The sequence below is a fragment of the Pinus tabuliformis genome, chromosome 3_2 (genome assembly GCF_031772625.1).
Source record: "Pinus tabuliformis cultivar Carrire ecotype Pingquan chromosome 3_2, CPIR1, whole genome shotgun sequence".
NCBI lineage: Eukaryota > Viridiplantae > Streptophyta > Pinopsida > Pinales > Pinaceae > Pinus > Pinus tabuliformis.
Genome location: NC_142302.1, coordinates 891,717,130 through 891,735,185, shown reverse-complemented (window position 1 = coordinate 891,735,185; position 18,056 = coordinate 891,717,130). Strand labels below are relative to the sequence as shown.

Sequence of the window (18,056 nt, the reverse complement as noted above, 5' to 3'; positions counted from 1 at the left end):
GGAATGCCTGAATTCAAAGAAGAGCATGAAGGTACATGTCTGAGATGTACCGAAGGAAAAATTACAAGGGGGCCATTCCCCTCATGTAATAGCAAGACCACAGATGTGGAACAACCCGAGGGGTTTGAGATTCATGATCAGGAATCTCATGTATGCCAGTTAAAGAAAGCTCTCTATGGTTTGAAGCAAGCACCACGGGCTTGGTATGAGAGGATTGATAGCTATCTGATGAAGTTGAGGTTCACTAGGAATGAAGCCGATCCAAATCATTGCTTTAAGGTTGTGGATGATAGACCTCTCACACTAGTACCTTATGAGGACGACCTCTTTCTGACAGGTACAGACCCTCTCATTTACAAAAGTAAGAGGGAGTTGGATTTCAAATTTGGAATGGTGGACTGCAAGCCCACAACTACCCAGATGGAGCTTAACTTTAAGGAGTTATGTGGTAGTGTTGCGGACCTGATTTGGGAAATGCTTCTGAGTTTCGTCAACTCATAATAGCATCGATGTTCTTGGTGAACTCCCGTCTGGATATATATTTTGCAGTTAGCATGTTGAGCCAACATATGGTTGAGCCTCATCACTCTCATTGGATTGGTGCCAAGAATCTTCCGAGATATCTTTGGGGCACAATCACTCGTGGGCTGAGATACACTGCCGGAGTTGTGAGGTTGCGTGATTATTCTAATGTTGATTGGGTAGGCAGTGTGGAGGATCGCAAGAGCACTTCTGGGTGTTGGTTCTCCTTGGATTCTGCTTCAATATCCTGGATGAGCAGGAAGCAGAAGTCAGTTGCTTTAAGCATCGCTGAGGCTGGATTCATAGCTACGAGTATGGTCTCGTGCGAAGCTGTTTGGTTGAGGAAGCTCTTCAGTGAGCTGTTTGGACACATGATCCTCTGTGACAACCAGAGTGAGATTCGATTGCCGAAGAATCCCGTATTTCATGATCGCTCCAAGCACATAGACATCAAGTACCACTTTATTTGGGATAATGTACATCGAGGAGCAATAAGGCTCCTTCGCATTGGGACTGATGTGTTGGTTGCCGATATTCAGATGAAGCCCCTGGGAAAGGTCAAATTCTTGACTTTCAAAGAACGACTAGGAGTCATCGAGAGACCCTCTCCTGAGGGTCCTGTATGATATGGATATTGAGCTCTGGGAGCTCCGGGGGGCATGGGGTACTTCTTGGAGCGATGAGCAACCATAGGGTGAGTGGTTCAACCTTCCCCTAGTGGTCTGTTATGTAGGCAGGATGAGTGGTTCATCGTTCTCCTGCTAAGGCACAATCATAGGGTGAGTGGTTCAGCGTTCCCCTAGTGATTTATTGTGTACAGGGTGAGTGGTTCAGCCTTCCCCTAGGATACCCCATGGCGACATGTAGGCAGGATGAGTGGTTCATCCTTTTCCTGCTAAGACATCCTACCCATGAAGTCTAGGACTCATGGGAAGTACCTCTCATCTGGCCCATGAGTAGGGAAATGAGGATAGGGACCATAGTACTACTGATGTATGCATCGTGTACTACCATACTCCCTATGCTAGGATAATATTGATTTGGGATCAATTGGAATTGACTTAGGGTCAATAAGAGTGGTATGAGACACTCTCTTTATTTGGAACTGATTTTGGATCAGTAAGAGTGGTATAAGACACTCTTTATTTGGAATTGATTTCGGATCAGTAAGAGTGGTATGAGATACTCTCTTTATATGGGACTGACTTCAGGTCAATAGAAAATGGTATGATACATTCTCGATCACTTCTTCTTCATAACTGAGCAGAGCAGAGTAGTGCAGAGCAGTGCACTGATGGCAGAGATAGTATAAACTAGCAGATGGATTAGCAGATGGAGTTCTCCCTAATTGAGAGGGAGTGTTAAAATTGGCAACTAGGGCCAAACTCCATGTGGGTCTTCTTACTTATGGCGGCTAATATTTTTCTTGGATTCCTCTATCGAGAGGTGTAGGATTGATCTAAAGAGCATCCGATCTGACATGTATTCATGGAGATATGAATTTATTTGTGTTACTTGACAAATTGTCAAGGTCGGCCAGCAACCAAATTACTCTATCTTATCCTCAATGTTTCATTATAAATAGATGAGGTCTTCAAGTCATTTCGAGACACTCATCTCTTGTGATCTCTCTCTCCACTCGTTTGGGTTTTGGTGGAAGGAGAGGTCTAGCAGAGAAAGCCCTATACGTTTTCCTAGAGGAGGCTCTTCTACGCAGCAAGGAGAGGCTTCAATACGCTGTCTAAGGGAGCTTCTATACACTGTCAAAGGAAGCTCCAAAAGAGCCCTAGCCGCAGACAAGAGAAAGGGTTCTATACACAGCTAGTCGTAGTCCTAAAGGGAGGGAGATCTTGCCTTACCCTAGCTGCAATAAGGAAGAGACTTAGCCGCAGTCATGAAGCCTAGCCGCAGTTGAAGGGAGAAGCCCTTGCAGCTGTCTTATGAGGAGGACCTATTCGTTGTCCAAAGGAGCTTCATACGCAACCCTTATCCATAGTCATAATCTGCCCTAGCTGCAGTCAAAGAAGGAGGTTCCAGCCATAGCAAATGGAGGTCTCAAGCAGTTGTCAAGTAGTGCCCTACGCCGCAATAGGGGAAGCCCTTATACACAGCTCAAAGGGACCCAGTTGCAGTCACCTAAGTCGTTGTCATAATGCCACATTGTTGTAGGTGACAACGTGGCCTATTTCAGGATTGTTTGGGCATGATCAAGCTGTTCTTGATCTTGGTATGCTGGGCAGAAGAATCCGCAAAAAGGAGGAGCTAGGGACTGTTGTTTAAGGGCTGTTTGGATCACTGTTTTAAGGGACTAAAGCTACAGTCCACTGCTGGGCTAGGCCGCAAGCCATAGCCAGCAATTGGAGGCCTTTTTAGTAGCTGCGTTCAGAAGGTAAGCAACCCTATAAGGCAGCAGCGTATCATTAGAGGATTGTATGAAGGCTAGCCGCAGTAAACAGGTGAACTGTGGGATATGTTTAAGGTGTTGTGGCACTCAAAGTTTGTGCCCTAACCAATGACCAGGTCTGCCATGAAATGCACCAGTCCTTGCTGCATATGAAAGGTACCAGATTAGCAGCGTTGACATGATCAGTGAAGCAGCAAAGGAAGGAGAGTCTTATGGAAGGAAAGCTTCAGTAATCTGGGTAATTGGTTGAGCTGTTCGTCCACTGCATATCTTCATTCCTTGGTATCAGATCTGCAACCTCATTGTGTCATCTTCATGGTGAAGATCTCTGATGTTTGATCTCCTATTTGGCAAGTCAAGTATTGACTTCAAATCATTGTACTCTATCTCTCTCTCTCTCTCTGCTGAACTATTGAAGAATATAAGAAGAATTGATCAAGGGTTTCCCCACATTGGGGTTTGTCCCTGGCTGGTGCCACATCTTGTGTCCTCTTGTCTTGGCTTGTCTTCTGTTGTTTATGTTTATGTTCTATCTGCACTTTACTATCATGCTGATGTGATTGCTAATTTGAATATTGTCATTGGGCTAATATGAAAAATTGAAGTAAATTGCTCTAAGCATAGAACATACCTAAATTTAACCAAAACCTTTTCTAAGCCGAAGCAATGCTTTTGACTCTTTCCCTAGAGAAAAAACACTCCAAAAGAATTGATTCTCAATGTTACTTTATTTAAAACCTTATTTATCATTTATAAATTAAATGACAACCATTTAATATTTGCATTTTTTCATGTCCAAGTTTTTTCATGAATATGAATATTATATACCCAGTGTTACTTGGGAGCGGGAGCGAAAGCAGGGAGCGGGAGCGAAAATGGGTGCGGGAGCAACACTTTCAAAAGCTCCCGGTTTGGGAGCAAATCCCGAAGCGTTTTTTATATAATATATATATATATTTTTTATTTTTTATATTTTGATACATATATGTCAACAAAAACATGTAGAATGATGAATTGGATATAAAAAACATAGAAGAAGAATTAAATTAAAAGAGAAATTAAAAAATTAAAAATTTAAAAAAAAAAAAAAAAAAAAAAAAAAAACAACAACAACAACAACATAGATTGATCATTGAACCATATAACAACAATCATCTAGAAGTTATAATCTTCATCAACCACGTCCACAAGTTAGTAACATACAACATATTGAGTCTCATGAATCATGATTCATCAATCTTAAAGTTTCAACTTCAAGCTTTCAAAATTGAAAATTCAATATATAACATTTATCATCATTGATCACCAAAGTTGTACTTGTAAGCTAAGTTTAACCATTACAAGAAATAATATCTAACATGAAATTAAATGTTATGAAATGAAATGAAACAACTTTCACAAAGCATCATATTCATAATTCAGAATCATTACCAATGAGTTATAATTGCCAACTTCAAACTTAAATTGTCATATATTGTTTACAAAAAATATCATAATAAATATGAAAGAGTCAACAGTTATGAAAACTACTAGAAACTAGAAAAGACAAGTAAACTTTAAATCTATTATCTACTACTTCATGTGGCCCTTGCCACGAGAAGTGTCTGATGTATGAGCAGGTCGTGGTGGTCTTCTAGGAGTCTCCTCCCGCACAGACCGACAACCAAAACTAGAAGGCACATGCCCTCCACGTGAGGGTGTAGATGGAGGCGGTGACAACAAAGGAACAAGACTCGAAACATGGTTGTTGCTTCATCTTCCTCTCTCATAAGTTCTGCTTCCAGTTCTTCAAGATGTATAGTGCCATCCTCCAAATTATCATCCTCTGGGTGGTTGTCCCAAATTTTATATGTTGGATCCTCATAAGCCCAATCACAGTAATGACTCAACAACCTCAAGTTGTAGTGCACATAAACCAAGCTTTCTGCCCGGTTTTCACTGAGTCTATTTCTTTTCACATTATGTATGAAGTTGTAGGTGCTCCAACACCTCTCTGCAGAAAAAGTATTTACAACCTGTGAGAGAACTTTTTTTGCCAATTTTGGCAAAAGTCCCTAGCCGCCATATGCTTCCCACCATGTGAGAGCATCAAATCTGTCTCTATCTTCCATTGCATGGAAGGTACCAAACAAACTAGTGCAACTGAAGTATCTGCCTAATTCAAGACGCAGATTAGCACATTCCTCCCTGTCAGGTATCAACTTGTCTAATGCTTGCAAATATCCTGTAGATACCTCTTCATATGGGGTTTGACCCTAACCACACCCCCTGGTGCAGGTTGGCCCAACCAAGATGCAGAGTAGTATTTTGGCGTAAGGATATACGCCAAGGCACGTAGTGGAACATTAAGTTTATCCCACCGTATACACACACAATCATGAATCAGTGTATACAAGTTGGTATCATTTTTATGAACAATATCTTTTATTTGCCCCAACATGGTATCCATCTGCTCATACACCTTGCCAATCACTGGTTTATCTATATCTACAAACCAAATCATGTGATAAACGGCCTTGGTGAAATCCATACTTGCCTCACACGTGCCCAAAACATACCATCAAGAGCGGTCTCCTCCACCTGTTCAAAACCTTGCCTGTCAGCTGCATTTGTAGCCCTTTCCTTTAATACCTGTCAGTGTAGACTTGATACCATGCTAGCCAATGACTCTCTTACCTTCAAAAGGCGCCTGAAGGAGAGGTAACAGCTACCAAATCTAGTCCTCGCAATCTTCAACAACTCCAATCTTGAGTGATTGTGGAAAAGGCCATGTGTGTTGCTATGATTTGTAATAAATTTTATCATTTCTTTGCCTCTCTTGTACAAATCACTAATCCATTTGTATTATTCGTTTTTGTTCTTAACAATATCATGCATCAAAAGCTTCATTGTGTGAACCAAACACCTAGACCAAAATACGTTGGGGTATTTATCCTCAATAATGGCTCCCGCTGCCTTACAATTAGGAGCATTATCAATGATGACTTGGATGATATTGTATGGCCCAATACAGTCAATTGTTTCAAGTAATGGTTCTGCGATGTTGATGTTGGTCTTGAACTTGTCTAAGTAATCATATGCTGAAAGAAAGATGGCACCACTAACAAACATAGCAAGAACACTTATCAATGGCTTGCCTTTTACATTTGTCCATCCATCAAATACAATGGACACCCCATGATCAGTCCAAAAATTTGTCATTCCACTCAAAGAATGTGATATTTTTGCTTTTTCATGATCAAGTCCAACGGTTCTAGCCTTGTCATACCCAGGGCTCTTGTATCCTTTAGGGGCATCATTTATGGCAAAAACCCTTCGTGCCAATAAGGTGAGAGAAGAACATTGAATGGTATCCCACATGCATAGAGAAACCTGTAAACTTTTGAATCCACCTCATTCCTACACCCTTCATCAAGGAAATCTGATATGCTTCTATGCCTTAAACTTGGTGACCTGTGCCTCAATATCCACTGCCTTGGGAGGATGCTGAAGGATTTCTTTGTGCATGTGATTGTGAGCTTGGTTCAAAGAAACCCTTTGATTTTTTAGATTTGTATTGGGCTTCCTCCTCTTCCCTTATGTATTTGGCTCTATCTGTTGTTGACACACCTGTACAAGTTTTGATTCCTATTTGTTTATCTCCATCCCATGGCCTTTTCCCGCAAAAGTTCTTTCTGGCAAGGGTGTATGAACCTGTGTAATTATTGTTGCAATGGGGGCAATGAAACTTAGTGGTTCCATGAACACTGAAACTGGAGTGAGAGAAACGCGGCGACTAGGGTTCCTCAGCAAGCGGAGTTCAATTCGTATGGAGAGTGGCAGGGGAGGGAGCTCGGCTCCCTCCTACAAAGATGCAGTAGCCAGCGGAAGTAAGGGACCAACTGGAAACAGTAAAAGCGATATGAACTACAGAATCAGGGACAATGAAAAGGAAATAGATGGGACCAGAAAAAAAGAAAACAGCAGCACAAAGGACAAAGAGGAAGAAGACAAAAGTCTAGGTTCAAGAGACAAAAAACTAAAAGGACCTTGCAAACCAAAAGCAGAAATCACTCCCCGAGTAATATTAAATGATCTTGCTTTGCAGGAGCACAGGGAACATATGGGAACCTACGCCATCATCTGTAAATTCATGGGACTATGGCCCACTGAAAAGGCTTTATAGACGTGGATCAAGTATCATTGGAAGCCCAAAGGAAGCATTGACCTACATCTTGGGTCAAAAGGATTTTTCACAGTAGTGTTCTCCAACATCGAAGATAAAGGCAGAATATTCGAAGGAGGACCCTATTTTTTTGCTGCGGCAGGTCTCTATATGAGACCTTGGAAAATGAACTTTGTCCCAGAGAGGGAGACTTTCTCTTCGATTCCTATGTGGGTAAGGCTCTACTCTCTACCTCTTGATTATTGGCAAACTGAATCGTTGGCTGCCATTGGTAATAAACTAGGACGCTATGTCAAAGCTTCTGAAGCCACAAGAAGGGGAAAATATACCTCCTTTGCAAGAATCTGTGTGGAAATGGATCTATCAGGAGCACTTCCAAACGAAGTTATCCTGGAATTTTTAAATGAGGAGTGGGTGCAAGCGATAGACTACGAGCATATACCCTTCAGATGCCGAAAATGCCACGAACATGGGCATTTGCTAAGAGACTGCCCTCTCAGCAAAGAAGATAACAAAGAAAAACTCAATACAACGAAGGACACCGAAAGCTTTCAGAAAGTGGCCAGTAAAGGAAGGGGAGGAAAAAAGGGATCAAAACAACAACATACTGAGGGGCAAAAAGGCAGTCAGAATAAGTTTAAAGTGCTAGAAGAGCCTGAAGAAATCACAAGAGAAAATCAAGATCCGGAGGAAGATGCTAAAGAAAAAGAAAAGAAAGAGGACATAAATCACTCTCCGGCCATTGACTCTCTAAAAGAAGCAATGAGAAGTGAAACAGAAATGGAAATGGACCAGGAAATGACTCAAAGTGAAATAGATCTGGAAGAGCACGAACTACAAGAAATCCTCGACAAGGAAAACTTGGATCTGGAAGGATTCCTGATGCAAGGAACCAAAGGAGGAATAGATTCTCTGCCCCAAGAAGAATGCAACAGAATACAGTAGTTGTTTTTATGGAAAACTCAGGAACAAGGACAGGAGAACGGTAAGAACATCCACAAACAGGAGCACAAAGGGGTGAAAACAATGAAATTAAATCTAGGATTAGCCACCAGAAATCCAGGAAAGAAGAGAGGCAGAAAAAAGCAAAATGAGCTCCTGATGGAGTGTGGAAAGCTAATGATAGATTCAGGTAAGATGAAAGATCTAACCAGTTACTCCTTTACAAATCTTTAACTATGAAGTTCATATCATGGAATATCAGAGGTCTAGGTAGTAAAAGAAAACAGAGAATGCTAAGTAACAAAATGAAACTAGCAATGCCGGACATAATCTTCATTCAAGAAACAAAATGCTCCATTCAGAAAATAAAACAAATCCATAACAAATGGCTCAGTAAATTTGAGTTTCTAGAAGTTAAAGCAGAAAACACAGCGGGGGGCATTCTTACTCTTTGGAACCCCCAAAAAGTCATCATTGTAGATGCAGAGGCAACGAGAAATTACTTATCAGCTATCATTCAGCCAATGGGGATGTCTGATACCTTCCTGGTTACGAATGTCTATGGTCCTCAGAGAATAGATGAGAAGCTTAGATTTCTGAACTCCCTGGTAGATCTCAGAAGCAGACATAAAGAAATCCCTTGGGTCCTTGGAGGAGACTTTAATATGATTAAATCTCTTTCGGAAAAAAAAGGAGGCACCAGAATCCTCAGTAGAGATTCAGTAGGATTCAATTCTTTCACAGAAGACATGAAGATGGTTGACTCTAAAATGCATAACGGTCTTTTTACTTGGAATAACAAAAGAGGAGGTAATGCTCAGGTTGCCTCTAAGTTAGATAGATTTTTGATCTCCGAGAAGTTGATGCTCACAAATTCAGAAATATCTGCAAGTGTTCTCCCATTTGGAGGCTCTGATCACTGGCCGATTCAATTAGAAATCAAGGGAATTGATGCTCCCAAGAACAGACCCTTCAGATTTGAAAATATCTGGCTCTCCCACCCAGATTTTATCAGCAACATTGAGGAATGGTGGTCTGAAGATCTACAGATTCAGGGCTCCAAAATGTTCCTCCATAAAAGGCTAAAGCACATAAAAATCAAACTCAAAGAATGGAACAAGAAGGATTTTGGTAACATTTTTGCAAACAAAAAATCAGTAGAGATCAAAATGCAGGAACTAAACCAACCAATGATCGTAGAAGGGTTTGATAAATCCAAAAGTGAGCAAGCTGAAAAACTCAACCTTGATTGGGAGAATTTATGCAAACAGGAGGAAATTTTTTGAAGTCCAGAGTTCATTGGCTCAACGAAGGTGAACGGAACACTAGGTTTTTCCACCATTCCACCATAGCCAATAGAACGCACAATAGAATCTCCTCAATATTGAATGAAGATGGGGAGCTTCAGACCACTCACAAGAATATCGAAGCTGTGATGGTTCAACATTTCAGAGGTATCACAAATGAAAATAATCTAGACAGAGACCAACACATCAAGGAAATTATAAAGAATATTCCCAGGATGGTGTCTAGAGAAGATAACTTTAACCTGAACAAACCAGTAACCGAAGCAGAGGTTAGTACGGTGATCAAAGAGATGCAAAATGGCAAAGCTCCAAGTCCAGATGGTTTCAATGTGGACTTTTTCAAAGCCTGCTAGAATGTTGTCAAACAGGATATTTTGGATGTGGTTGAGAAATCCAAAAGAAGTAGATCCATTCTGAAAGCCCTCAACACCTCTTTCATCTCCCTGATCCCCAAACAGGACTCAACCCTGACTCCTGATAAGTTCAGACCCATTGCTTTATGCAATGTTGTTTACAAAATCATTTCTAAGATCCTGGCCAACAGACTCAAACCTCTTCTGCCTTCTTTGATTTCTGGGGAACAGTCTGGTTATGTGGAAGGAAGGCAAATCCTGGATAATATTATTCAGGCCCACGAGGTTGTTCACTCTCTCACCAGCAAAAAGCAAGTCGGTATGATCATGCAATTAGACATTGCAAAAGCGTATGACAAGGTGAACTAGATTTACATCAAAAAGGTCCTTTCCGCGTTTGGGTTTGATCATGACTGGATCAAATGGGTTATGGCTATGGTTACTTCACCCAGCTTTTCTATTCTGGTGAATGGCGCGCCCTCGGAGATCTTCACTCCTTCCAGAGGCCTCAGGCAGGGAGACCCACTCTCTCCCTTTCTTTTCATCCTCATGATGGAAGGATTGGGCAGAACCATTAAAACTGCTAAAGTTTTAGGAAAGATCAAGGGCCTTCAATTAACGGAGAACAGCCAAGCCTTGACTCATCAACAATTTGTGGATGACACCATGCTGCAGGGTATCCCCACAGTCAAGGAAGCTACAGCGTACAAAAAAATCTTAAATGACTTTGCCTTGGCTTCAGGTATGGAAGTCAATCTCTCCAAATCAAAAAAAAAATTCTTTAACACTAACATTGTTATTCAAAGGAACATCTCCAAAATTCTGGGCTTCCAAAGGAAGGTCCTCCCTTCAAAGTATTTGGGAATCCCCCTTACGGATAAACCAATGCGCAAGAGTATCTGGGAACCGGTGCTCAACAAGATGCAAGACAAGATCAAAAGATGGACTTTTAGAGCATTGAACCTGGCTGGCAGATTGATTTTGACGAAGGCAGTTCTTCAATCCATCCCTATTTTCTTTCTATCAACCCTGCCAGCTCCCAAAGGGGTTTTACAGCAACTCAGGAACATTTAGAGAGACTTTCTCTGGGGCAAGGAGGAGACAAAAAAGAAATGGGCCCTCGTTTCTTGGGATAAAATCTGTAAACCCAAAAGTCATGGAGGCCTAGGCTTAGACGATCAGGAGATTCTAAGTAATGTTTTAGGAGCCAAACTCTGGTGGAGATGGGTTAAAGAACCAGGGGCGCAATGGGCTAAAACCTGGAAAGAAAAATATGCCAGCTCCTGGCAAACGAGTGATCTCATTAGAATGTCAGGGAACATAAAAGGCTCTCACATCTGGAATAAAGCCTGGGATAACAGAAGCCTAGTTCAGAACAACAGCTTCTGGGAAATCAGAGCAGGAGAACAAGCTCTCTTCTGGGAAGATAAATGGCAACAAGAACCAATGTTGTTAAGGGAGGACTTTATGAGCATCAAGCAGGAAACTGATTCCCAAGGACTAATAAAAGTCAGGGATTTCTGGAATCTTCCTCATGACACTAAGAAATGGAGAAGCTGGAGGAAAATAGAATGTAGAGGGGACAGCCCCACAAAGGCAAAAACAGAAGAACTCATGAAAATTTTAGAACAGAGGAAGATCTTGGTCACAGATGGGCAGGATCAATTAAGATGGGGACAAAACAAAGAAGGCATCTTTAATATCCATGAAGCAAAAAGAATTACCCTTAACCTAGATCCCTGCGCTTCGGCTAAGTCCTGGCAAAAACTTTGGAGCCACCAAGGATGGATGAAGATCAAACTGTTTATGTGGTTAGTTCATCACAAGAAAATATTAACTTGGGAAAACATTCAGAAGAGGGAGGTTATGGGGCCCTCTAGATGCCCATTATGTGAAGCTCAAGAGGAAACAATTGAGCATATTCTCAACAACTGTACCTATATCAACTGGTTATGGGATTCTTTCAACATCATTTTTCAACAGACAGACAGAGATAAAGGTAGCATCATTAATACCCTGAACAAGTGGAGAAAAAACTTTTCAGAGAATGAGATCCTTAATTTGGCCTGGACCTTGACACCAAGCTTCATTATCTGGAATGTTTAGAAGGAAAGGAATAAAAGAATTTTCAAGGATGAAAAAACTACTGCCCTTTGCCTGATGGAATTAATCTTAAAGCAGATTAAGGAGACCGTCTCCACCACCGTGCACAGTTACCCCTCGAATCCTCCCACTGCGCTCGAATTGAGAACTCTCAAGCAGCTGGGAATTCATGAGATCATCCTCCAGGGTCTTAGCAAAAAAGTAAGAGTGTTGGAAAGGGAAAAGGAATTCTGGCATCCTCCACCAAAAGGTTATCTGAAATGCAACATTGATGGGGCTTCAAAAAGCAACCCGGGAACAGCAGGTTATGGAGGTGTGTTAAGAGATGAAGAAGGAAAAATAATTTTCACTTTCCACTGCCATTTAGGCAAAGCCACCAACAACATGGCTGAATTAATGGCATTGGAACAATGTCTGGAGCTGCTTAAACTCAATCACAGCTCCAATGTTCTCATAGAAGCAGACTCCGAGATTTCTATAAATGCAGTAAAGAAAATCAGCTATGGAACAGCGCCTGAAAGGGTCTCAAAACAATGGAGAACAAGTGTACCAGAGAATCCATAAACATCTCCAATGCCTTCAAATGGTTAGCTTCAATCATGTTCGGAGGAAGGCCAATAAACTTGCAGATCTACTGGCCAACCAAGGAGTGATTAATTCCGAGTGCAGAATAGACATGAAATGGCAGGAGATGCCTCCTAGCAGGCTTAAAGCTATCTGCGAGGCTCAAGCCACAGAGGACAAGGAAATTTATGATTATTGGGCTCGCGGGGTAGGAAATGATTAATTGAAGATAGTGAGACGGATATCACAGCTCTTCAGGGTGAGCGTAATGGTAATCACAATTCCTTCTTTAAGGGAGTGTTCCTTTTCCTTTCTGGATTCCAGGTTCAGGCGAGGAGAAACAGTAAGCGCGGGAGGAATCCCGGTTCTCCCGGCAGCAGGGATATTCCGTTTTTTGGGGTTTGGAGGGATAAACCGCTTCACTGGCGGTTTTCATCTGATCGCACCGCTTTCACACGGAAAGCGGTATTTGCTTTTTCGGAGCGATCACAATCAAATTCCTACACGTGGCAGGGAGGTGGTTTGGGAAACCGCCCTTCCCCGCTCACTATCGCGGGATTCAGCAAATGTTAATCAACGATCTAGTTTTTGCGTGCAACTTGGAGGTTTGGTTCCGCTGTACTTCGGATGTCTTGTCGGAGCATTGTCAACCTCGGCCGTCGGTTTGTTTGTGGAATGAACGGCCCAGATCGATGGGCTCTTCCACCGGGTTAAATGTTTTTCCATGTTCAGCTAAATGGCTTGCCCTAAGGGCTCTTTTCTAAGTTTTTTTGTCTCCTTGGCGTCGAGGAGATATTTGTTTATATTGTAAACTATTTTTCCAATTAATGCAATAGAAGGATCGACATTTGCTGCAACAAAAAACAAAAAAAGAAACTTAGTGGTTCCACCCCCTTTCCCTGCTTCAGGCCTATTAACATATTTCCACAATGGAGTTTGGTCTTGTTTATTTTTTTGAGACTCATGTTCACTCTCCTCCAGCTCCTCTTCTCTAGGGTTTTCATCAAATCCACTATGACCCACTTCTTCATCCCCTTCTTCATTTTCAACCCTCCTTTTTCTACTCTCCAACACCATAATAACCAAAAAAGGAACCAAGAAAAAGAAAATGCCAAGAAATATAACCATGATGTTTGAAATTTGAAGTTTTGAATCTGCAAAAAAATGGAATGGGAATGGGAGAAAAAAAATTATTTATTTATTTAGTAATGAACATTAAAAAAAATTGCTAGAATAGAGCCTACCTCTTTGGCCTCCAATCTCCCCTTGCTCCTTGCTTTCTCTTGCTCCTTGCTCCTTGGCACTTGCTCTCTCCTTGCTCCTTGCTCCTTGCTCTCACTCTCACTTGCTCTCTCTTGCCCCTCACTCTCTCTTGCTCCTCACTCTCTCTTACTCTCTCTTGCTCTCACTCTCACTCTCACTCACAATTTCTAAAATAATGAAATTCATTGGAGGGAGGGTTTATTTATATTCCCTTCCTCCCTCGCTTCCTCCCTTTCCTCCCTTCCCTCCCTTTTTTTCCCAACCAGCGCCTTTTTTTCCTGGCGTAATTTATTTTTTTCCGTGCGATTTTTTTTGGGCGTCGCTCACACCGTTGGGAGCGTTTTTTATAGCCCAGGAGCGATCGAGAGTGATCGCTCCCCGACCACTCCCGGGCTATAAAAATCACTCCCGGAGCAATGGGATCGATGCTCCCCAAATCGATCCGGCAATAAGTAAGTAGGGAGCACGCTCCCCAGTCGCTCCCACTCGGAGCGTGGATTGGGAGCAGGATTGGGGGGGGCGCTCCCCCGCAACACTGTATATACCAAATATTCAAATCCACTAGTGAGAGATATTATCCAAAACCCACATATAATCTGAGATTGATATTAGATTTCTTTGATAATCTACAAATAATACGCAAGATGTATTAACATTTCATATTTCTTTATTAAAATAGAAGAGGATATATATATATATATATATATCAATTTCAATTTCAACTTGTTCGGTGAACAACTTCAAAAAGATTGATACTCCACATTACTTTGAATTTCAACTTGCTAGGTTAACAACTTCAAAAGATTGGTGTGTATATAGAGAGATTAGGGCCGACATTGTATATTTTATTTATTTTATATTTTATATATTTTTGAAATATTACATGTCAACATTATATTGAATATGGAAAGAATTATACATCTCCCTCATACTGAACTGGAAAAAACACCTCTCAACACAAATATTCACAAATATTCTAGTAATAAGTTCTGCCAATCCTGAAAAGATAGGTCCTCGAATTGAGTCCATAACAATGCACATGCTTATGTAGGTCATGTGAGCCAATGGTAGACAACCCTCTTGGAATCACCAATTGCCATCTCCACATTTGCGAATTTCATCCCATCTAGAACAACATAAAGTAACTGTACTATTACCCAATTTGGCAATATACATGCAATGTGGCATTTGAGGAATCCCATGCAAACGGTGATGATATCTCTGACAGTATGCAACAAGTGTGTTTAGAGAAGCCACAATCAAAAGAGGATAAGAAATTTAAGGGGCACATAAGGATGTGTAAAGGCCTTGGCCCTTAAGGCATCAGTTCTTGATGATGTCTTTTCTTCACTGGAGGGCCACAAAATTGATTTGGCCATATTTTATTGTTGCATTGATAAGGATTCATGACAAATGCATCCATCCCACAAGAACTACAAACGGTTTTGGCATTGCTTAACATCGGCAGATCCAGTATCGAACTTGAAAGAGAAGCGCAGTCACAGAAGCCATATACATCCAATGCACTAATCTGCTACCCTCTTGGGTGACTGATTTTATTTTGTTTTTAAACTAGCCAAGCTCAGGGCTCACACATAACTCCAGGATTATTAGGCTCCCATATTCTCAGCATGGCTGGGGAGGTCAGCACTGGGTGCTACAGATGCCACAAAGAAAGCATTTCTAGGCAGGGATACCCGTTGGGAAAAGAAAATATAGATACCAAAACTACGTTTGAGTCGCTGAAATTACATAAAAACTGTGGTGACCTCAAATGACACAAGGAACTAAATTTTACTGTAGAAAAATTCTCCCCAAAAAAGTTCTATGGACAAAAAAGGGTTTAATCTAATGAAAAAATCAACCCATGTGCAGCGTTCATCAGGAACCTGAACCTAAACCAGTAAGGATCATGATAGGATCCAACCCAAGTGGATTACAACGTTGCAATAACCATTTGGAGAGCCAGGCGGTGCATTGTCTAGATAACAAAACCCAATTTGACTGTCTAAAAAATGGTTTGTTGCAGAACCACGTATTCACTGTAGTTTACTAAATTTTGCAGACGATGCCAGAACTAAATATATGAATGGCGCTAATATCCCAGTTTAGCCATGAACTTATTTCTAATTTCCCATATACTAGATAGCAATGGATTGAAATTCCAGAACTCAAATTTAGCACGTCCACGCAAAATAAATGCCTCCGTCTGCTCTTTAGAGATCCAAAAGATCATAAATACTTACCTGATGAGAGGGATCCATATCCACGCTCTCCTCCTCTAGCTCCTGCGAGCATGGGACCGAAGGCTAAGCCCAGGAGAATTGACAGAGCCAGAGCTATCACTGCGTTCATCATTCGTGCTGGTTGGAATCCCATCCGGAGTGTCCTTGCTATATCAGTTTCGTTGACAATGGAAATAATTTTCAATTTTACAAGTGCCGTAGCGTGGACGGAATATTTGAATATTTGGCAAATAATAGATTATTCATGGCCTGCCACTAAAAGCCTTATAGTTTCACCAGGTCGGAATGATACCCTGGTATTTGTGATGGACATGATTTGTTATTATAGTTATGGTAGCTTGTGACACGTTATTAATATTCATGCATTAATTTATAATTTGCTTCGACAGCGGTAATATTTACAAAAAAAATTGTAGCATTTTATCAAAATCTGGCTAGAGTTTCTATGATTTTCCTAGCAAATTTGAAGCTTGGTTAGACTAGGGCAGTATAAAATCTTAAAGTTTATTGTAGTAGTAGTGTATTTAATGTTTTATATTGTGAAATAATGTTTTCAGCAAATTTGAAGCTTGGTTAGACTAGGGAAGGTATAAAATCTTAAAGTTTGTTGAGTGTTTTTTTTAAGAATTGGTAATGTAATTTAAGTTTTTTTTAAGAATGGTAATACAATTTTAAATTAGATCTTAATTTCTTATTGTTTAAATGTGCTTTTGAATGGATAAATATATTCAACACCTTAAAAGTTTGCAGATTAAATATATTAAATTTATAATTCTTCAAAATCTATATTAGATTTTGAGCAAAATTAGTCCAAAAAAATATTGGTAAAATGATCATTTCATCTATTACTTAAACTATAAAATAGAAACATATATCATCTAATTTAGAGTTGTTTTCCATTAGACTATGTATCCCCAACATACAAAACTTTAAATGCATTGTTGCATGTATATTGTTAATTGTCAAACACAAAAATTAGAGGAAGGTTAATCATATTTATTATTATAAATAATCAATTATAAAATATTATTGAAATTATTATATAGAATTGCAATTTTATGTTCTTCATGTTTATTTATAATTATTGTAAAGTTATTTAGAGTATAATTAAGTGGATTGAATTTATAAACTCATTTGGGTGTGATGAAGGTTTTTTTCCTTATTGCTATGACTTGCATTCTTTTTTGTCTTCTCTTTGTATGAATCTATATGTGCTTCATTATGATTCATCATAATGTTGTGTTGGATATTAAGTTGGAGATAGTTGTTCTTGATTTGGATTTATGAAGAGAGTGATATGAAATATAGGTTTATAACAAAAACATAGAGATACAGTTAAACATGGCTTCTCTTAATAAATGGAATGTGTTGAAACTGTTAAAAAATGTGGAATGAAACAAACTTGCTCGAATGAGGCAGCTTATCTCTGAGAAGAGATGTGACAACTATGAGCATTTGCCAAAGCACATTACAATGAGGCTAAAAGGCTCTCTTTAACATAAAGCAACAATGAGGAAACCTTAAACATCCAAAAACCTAACCCTAGGAGATAAAGCGCCAAAAGGTTTGTGGCGCCAATGGGGTTACTTGGTACATCAACTTTTGGGGATTGTAACTTTTACATACGATTTCTATTTGGCACACTTGGTAACTCGTTGGAAAGGCCTAATCAAAAAATACACACTTTGACTAAGCTAAGAGAATAGTTGTAGGCACCTGCAATTGAGCCACTTAAAAAAAAAAAATCATGCCATTGTCATGATTCCTTCTCCTAAAAAAACTCAAAATAATACACCTTAAACAACTAAGACTCTAAATCTTAAGTAAGTGAGATCCCTTAAAAAAAATAAAAAACATTGACATGACACCATTTCATAACTTCATGTTTTGTTTTTTCTTACCTCGGCCTATGACGTTATAAGAAATTCTACATAATTATGATACACAATGCAACCCTACTCTTTGAGTTTACCATACACCACATAATATATGGTACAATACATTAAACATAGCTTTGGAAATCACATAGAAAATATGGTAATGATGGTTGTGATGTTTGGCACAGTTATGAAACAAGGTTTGAATATATGATAAGCCTTTGTTAGATACACAACGAGTGTGGAATCAATCAAACATTATGACATATAGTTATTTGCAAATGGCGGTGAGTTGGCCAATTAATGGATT

The 18,056-nt window shown here is 40.0% G+C and overlaps 1 protein-coding gene across 3 annotated transcripts in view; it reads right to left on the bottom strand.

Moving 5' to 3' along the window:
* SOL1 (carboxypeptidase D) overlaps window positions 1–16,175 on the bottom strand; it is a 213,934-nt gene extending 197,759 nt beyond the window's left edge. For 2 of the 3 annotated variants that reach the window (XM_089417154.1, XM_089417153.1), the window contains exon 1: window positions 15,870–16,175. In XM_089417154.1, coding sequence (XP_089273280.1) covers window positions 15,870–16,002 — 133 coding nt within the window. In that variant the 5' untranslated portion in view covers window positions 16,003–16,175. The remainder of the gene's footprint in view (window positions 1–15,869) is intronic. The other variant, XM_089417152.1, reaches the window with a different exon arrangement.
* Window positions 16,176–18,056: the final 1,881 nt, after the last annotated feature.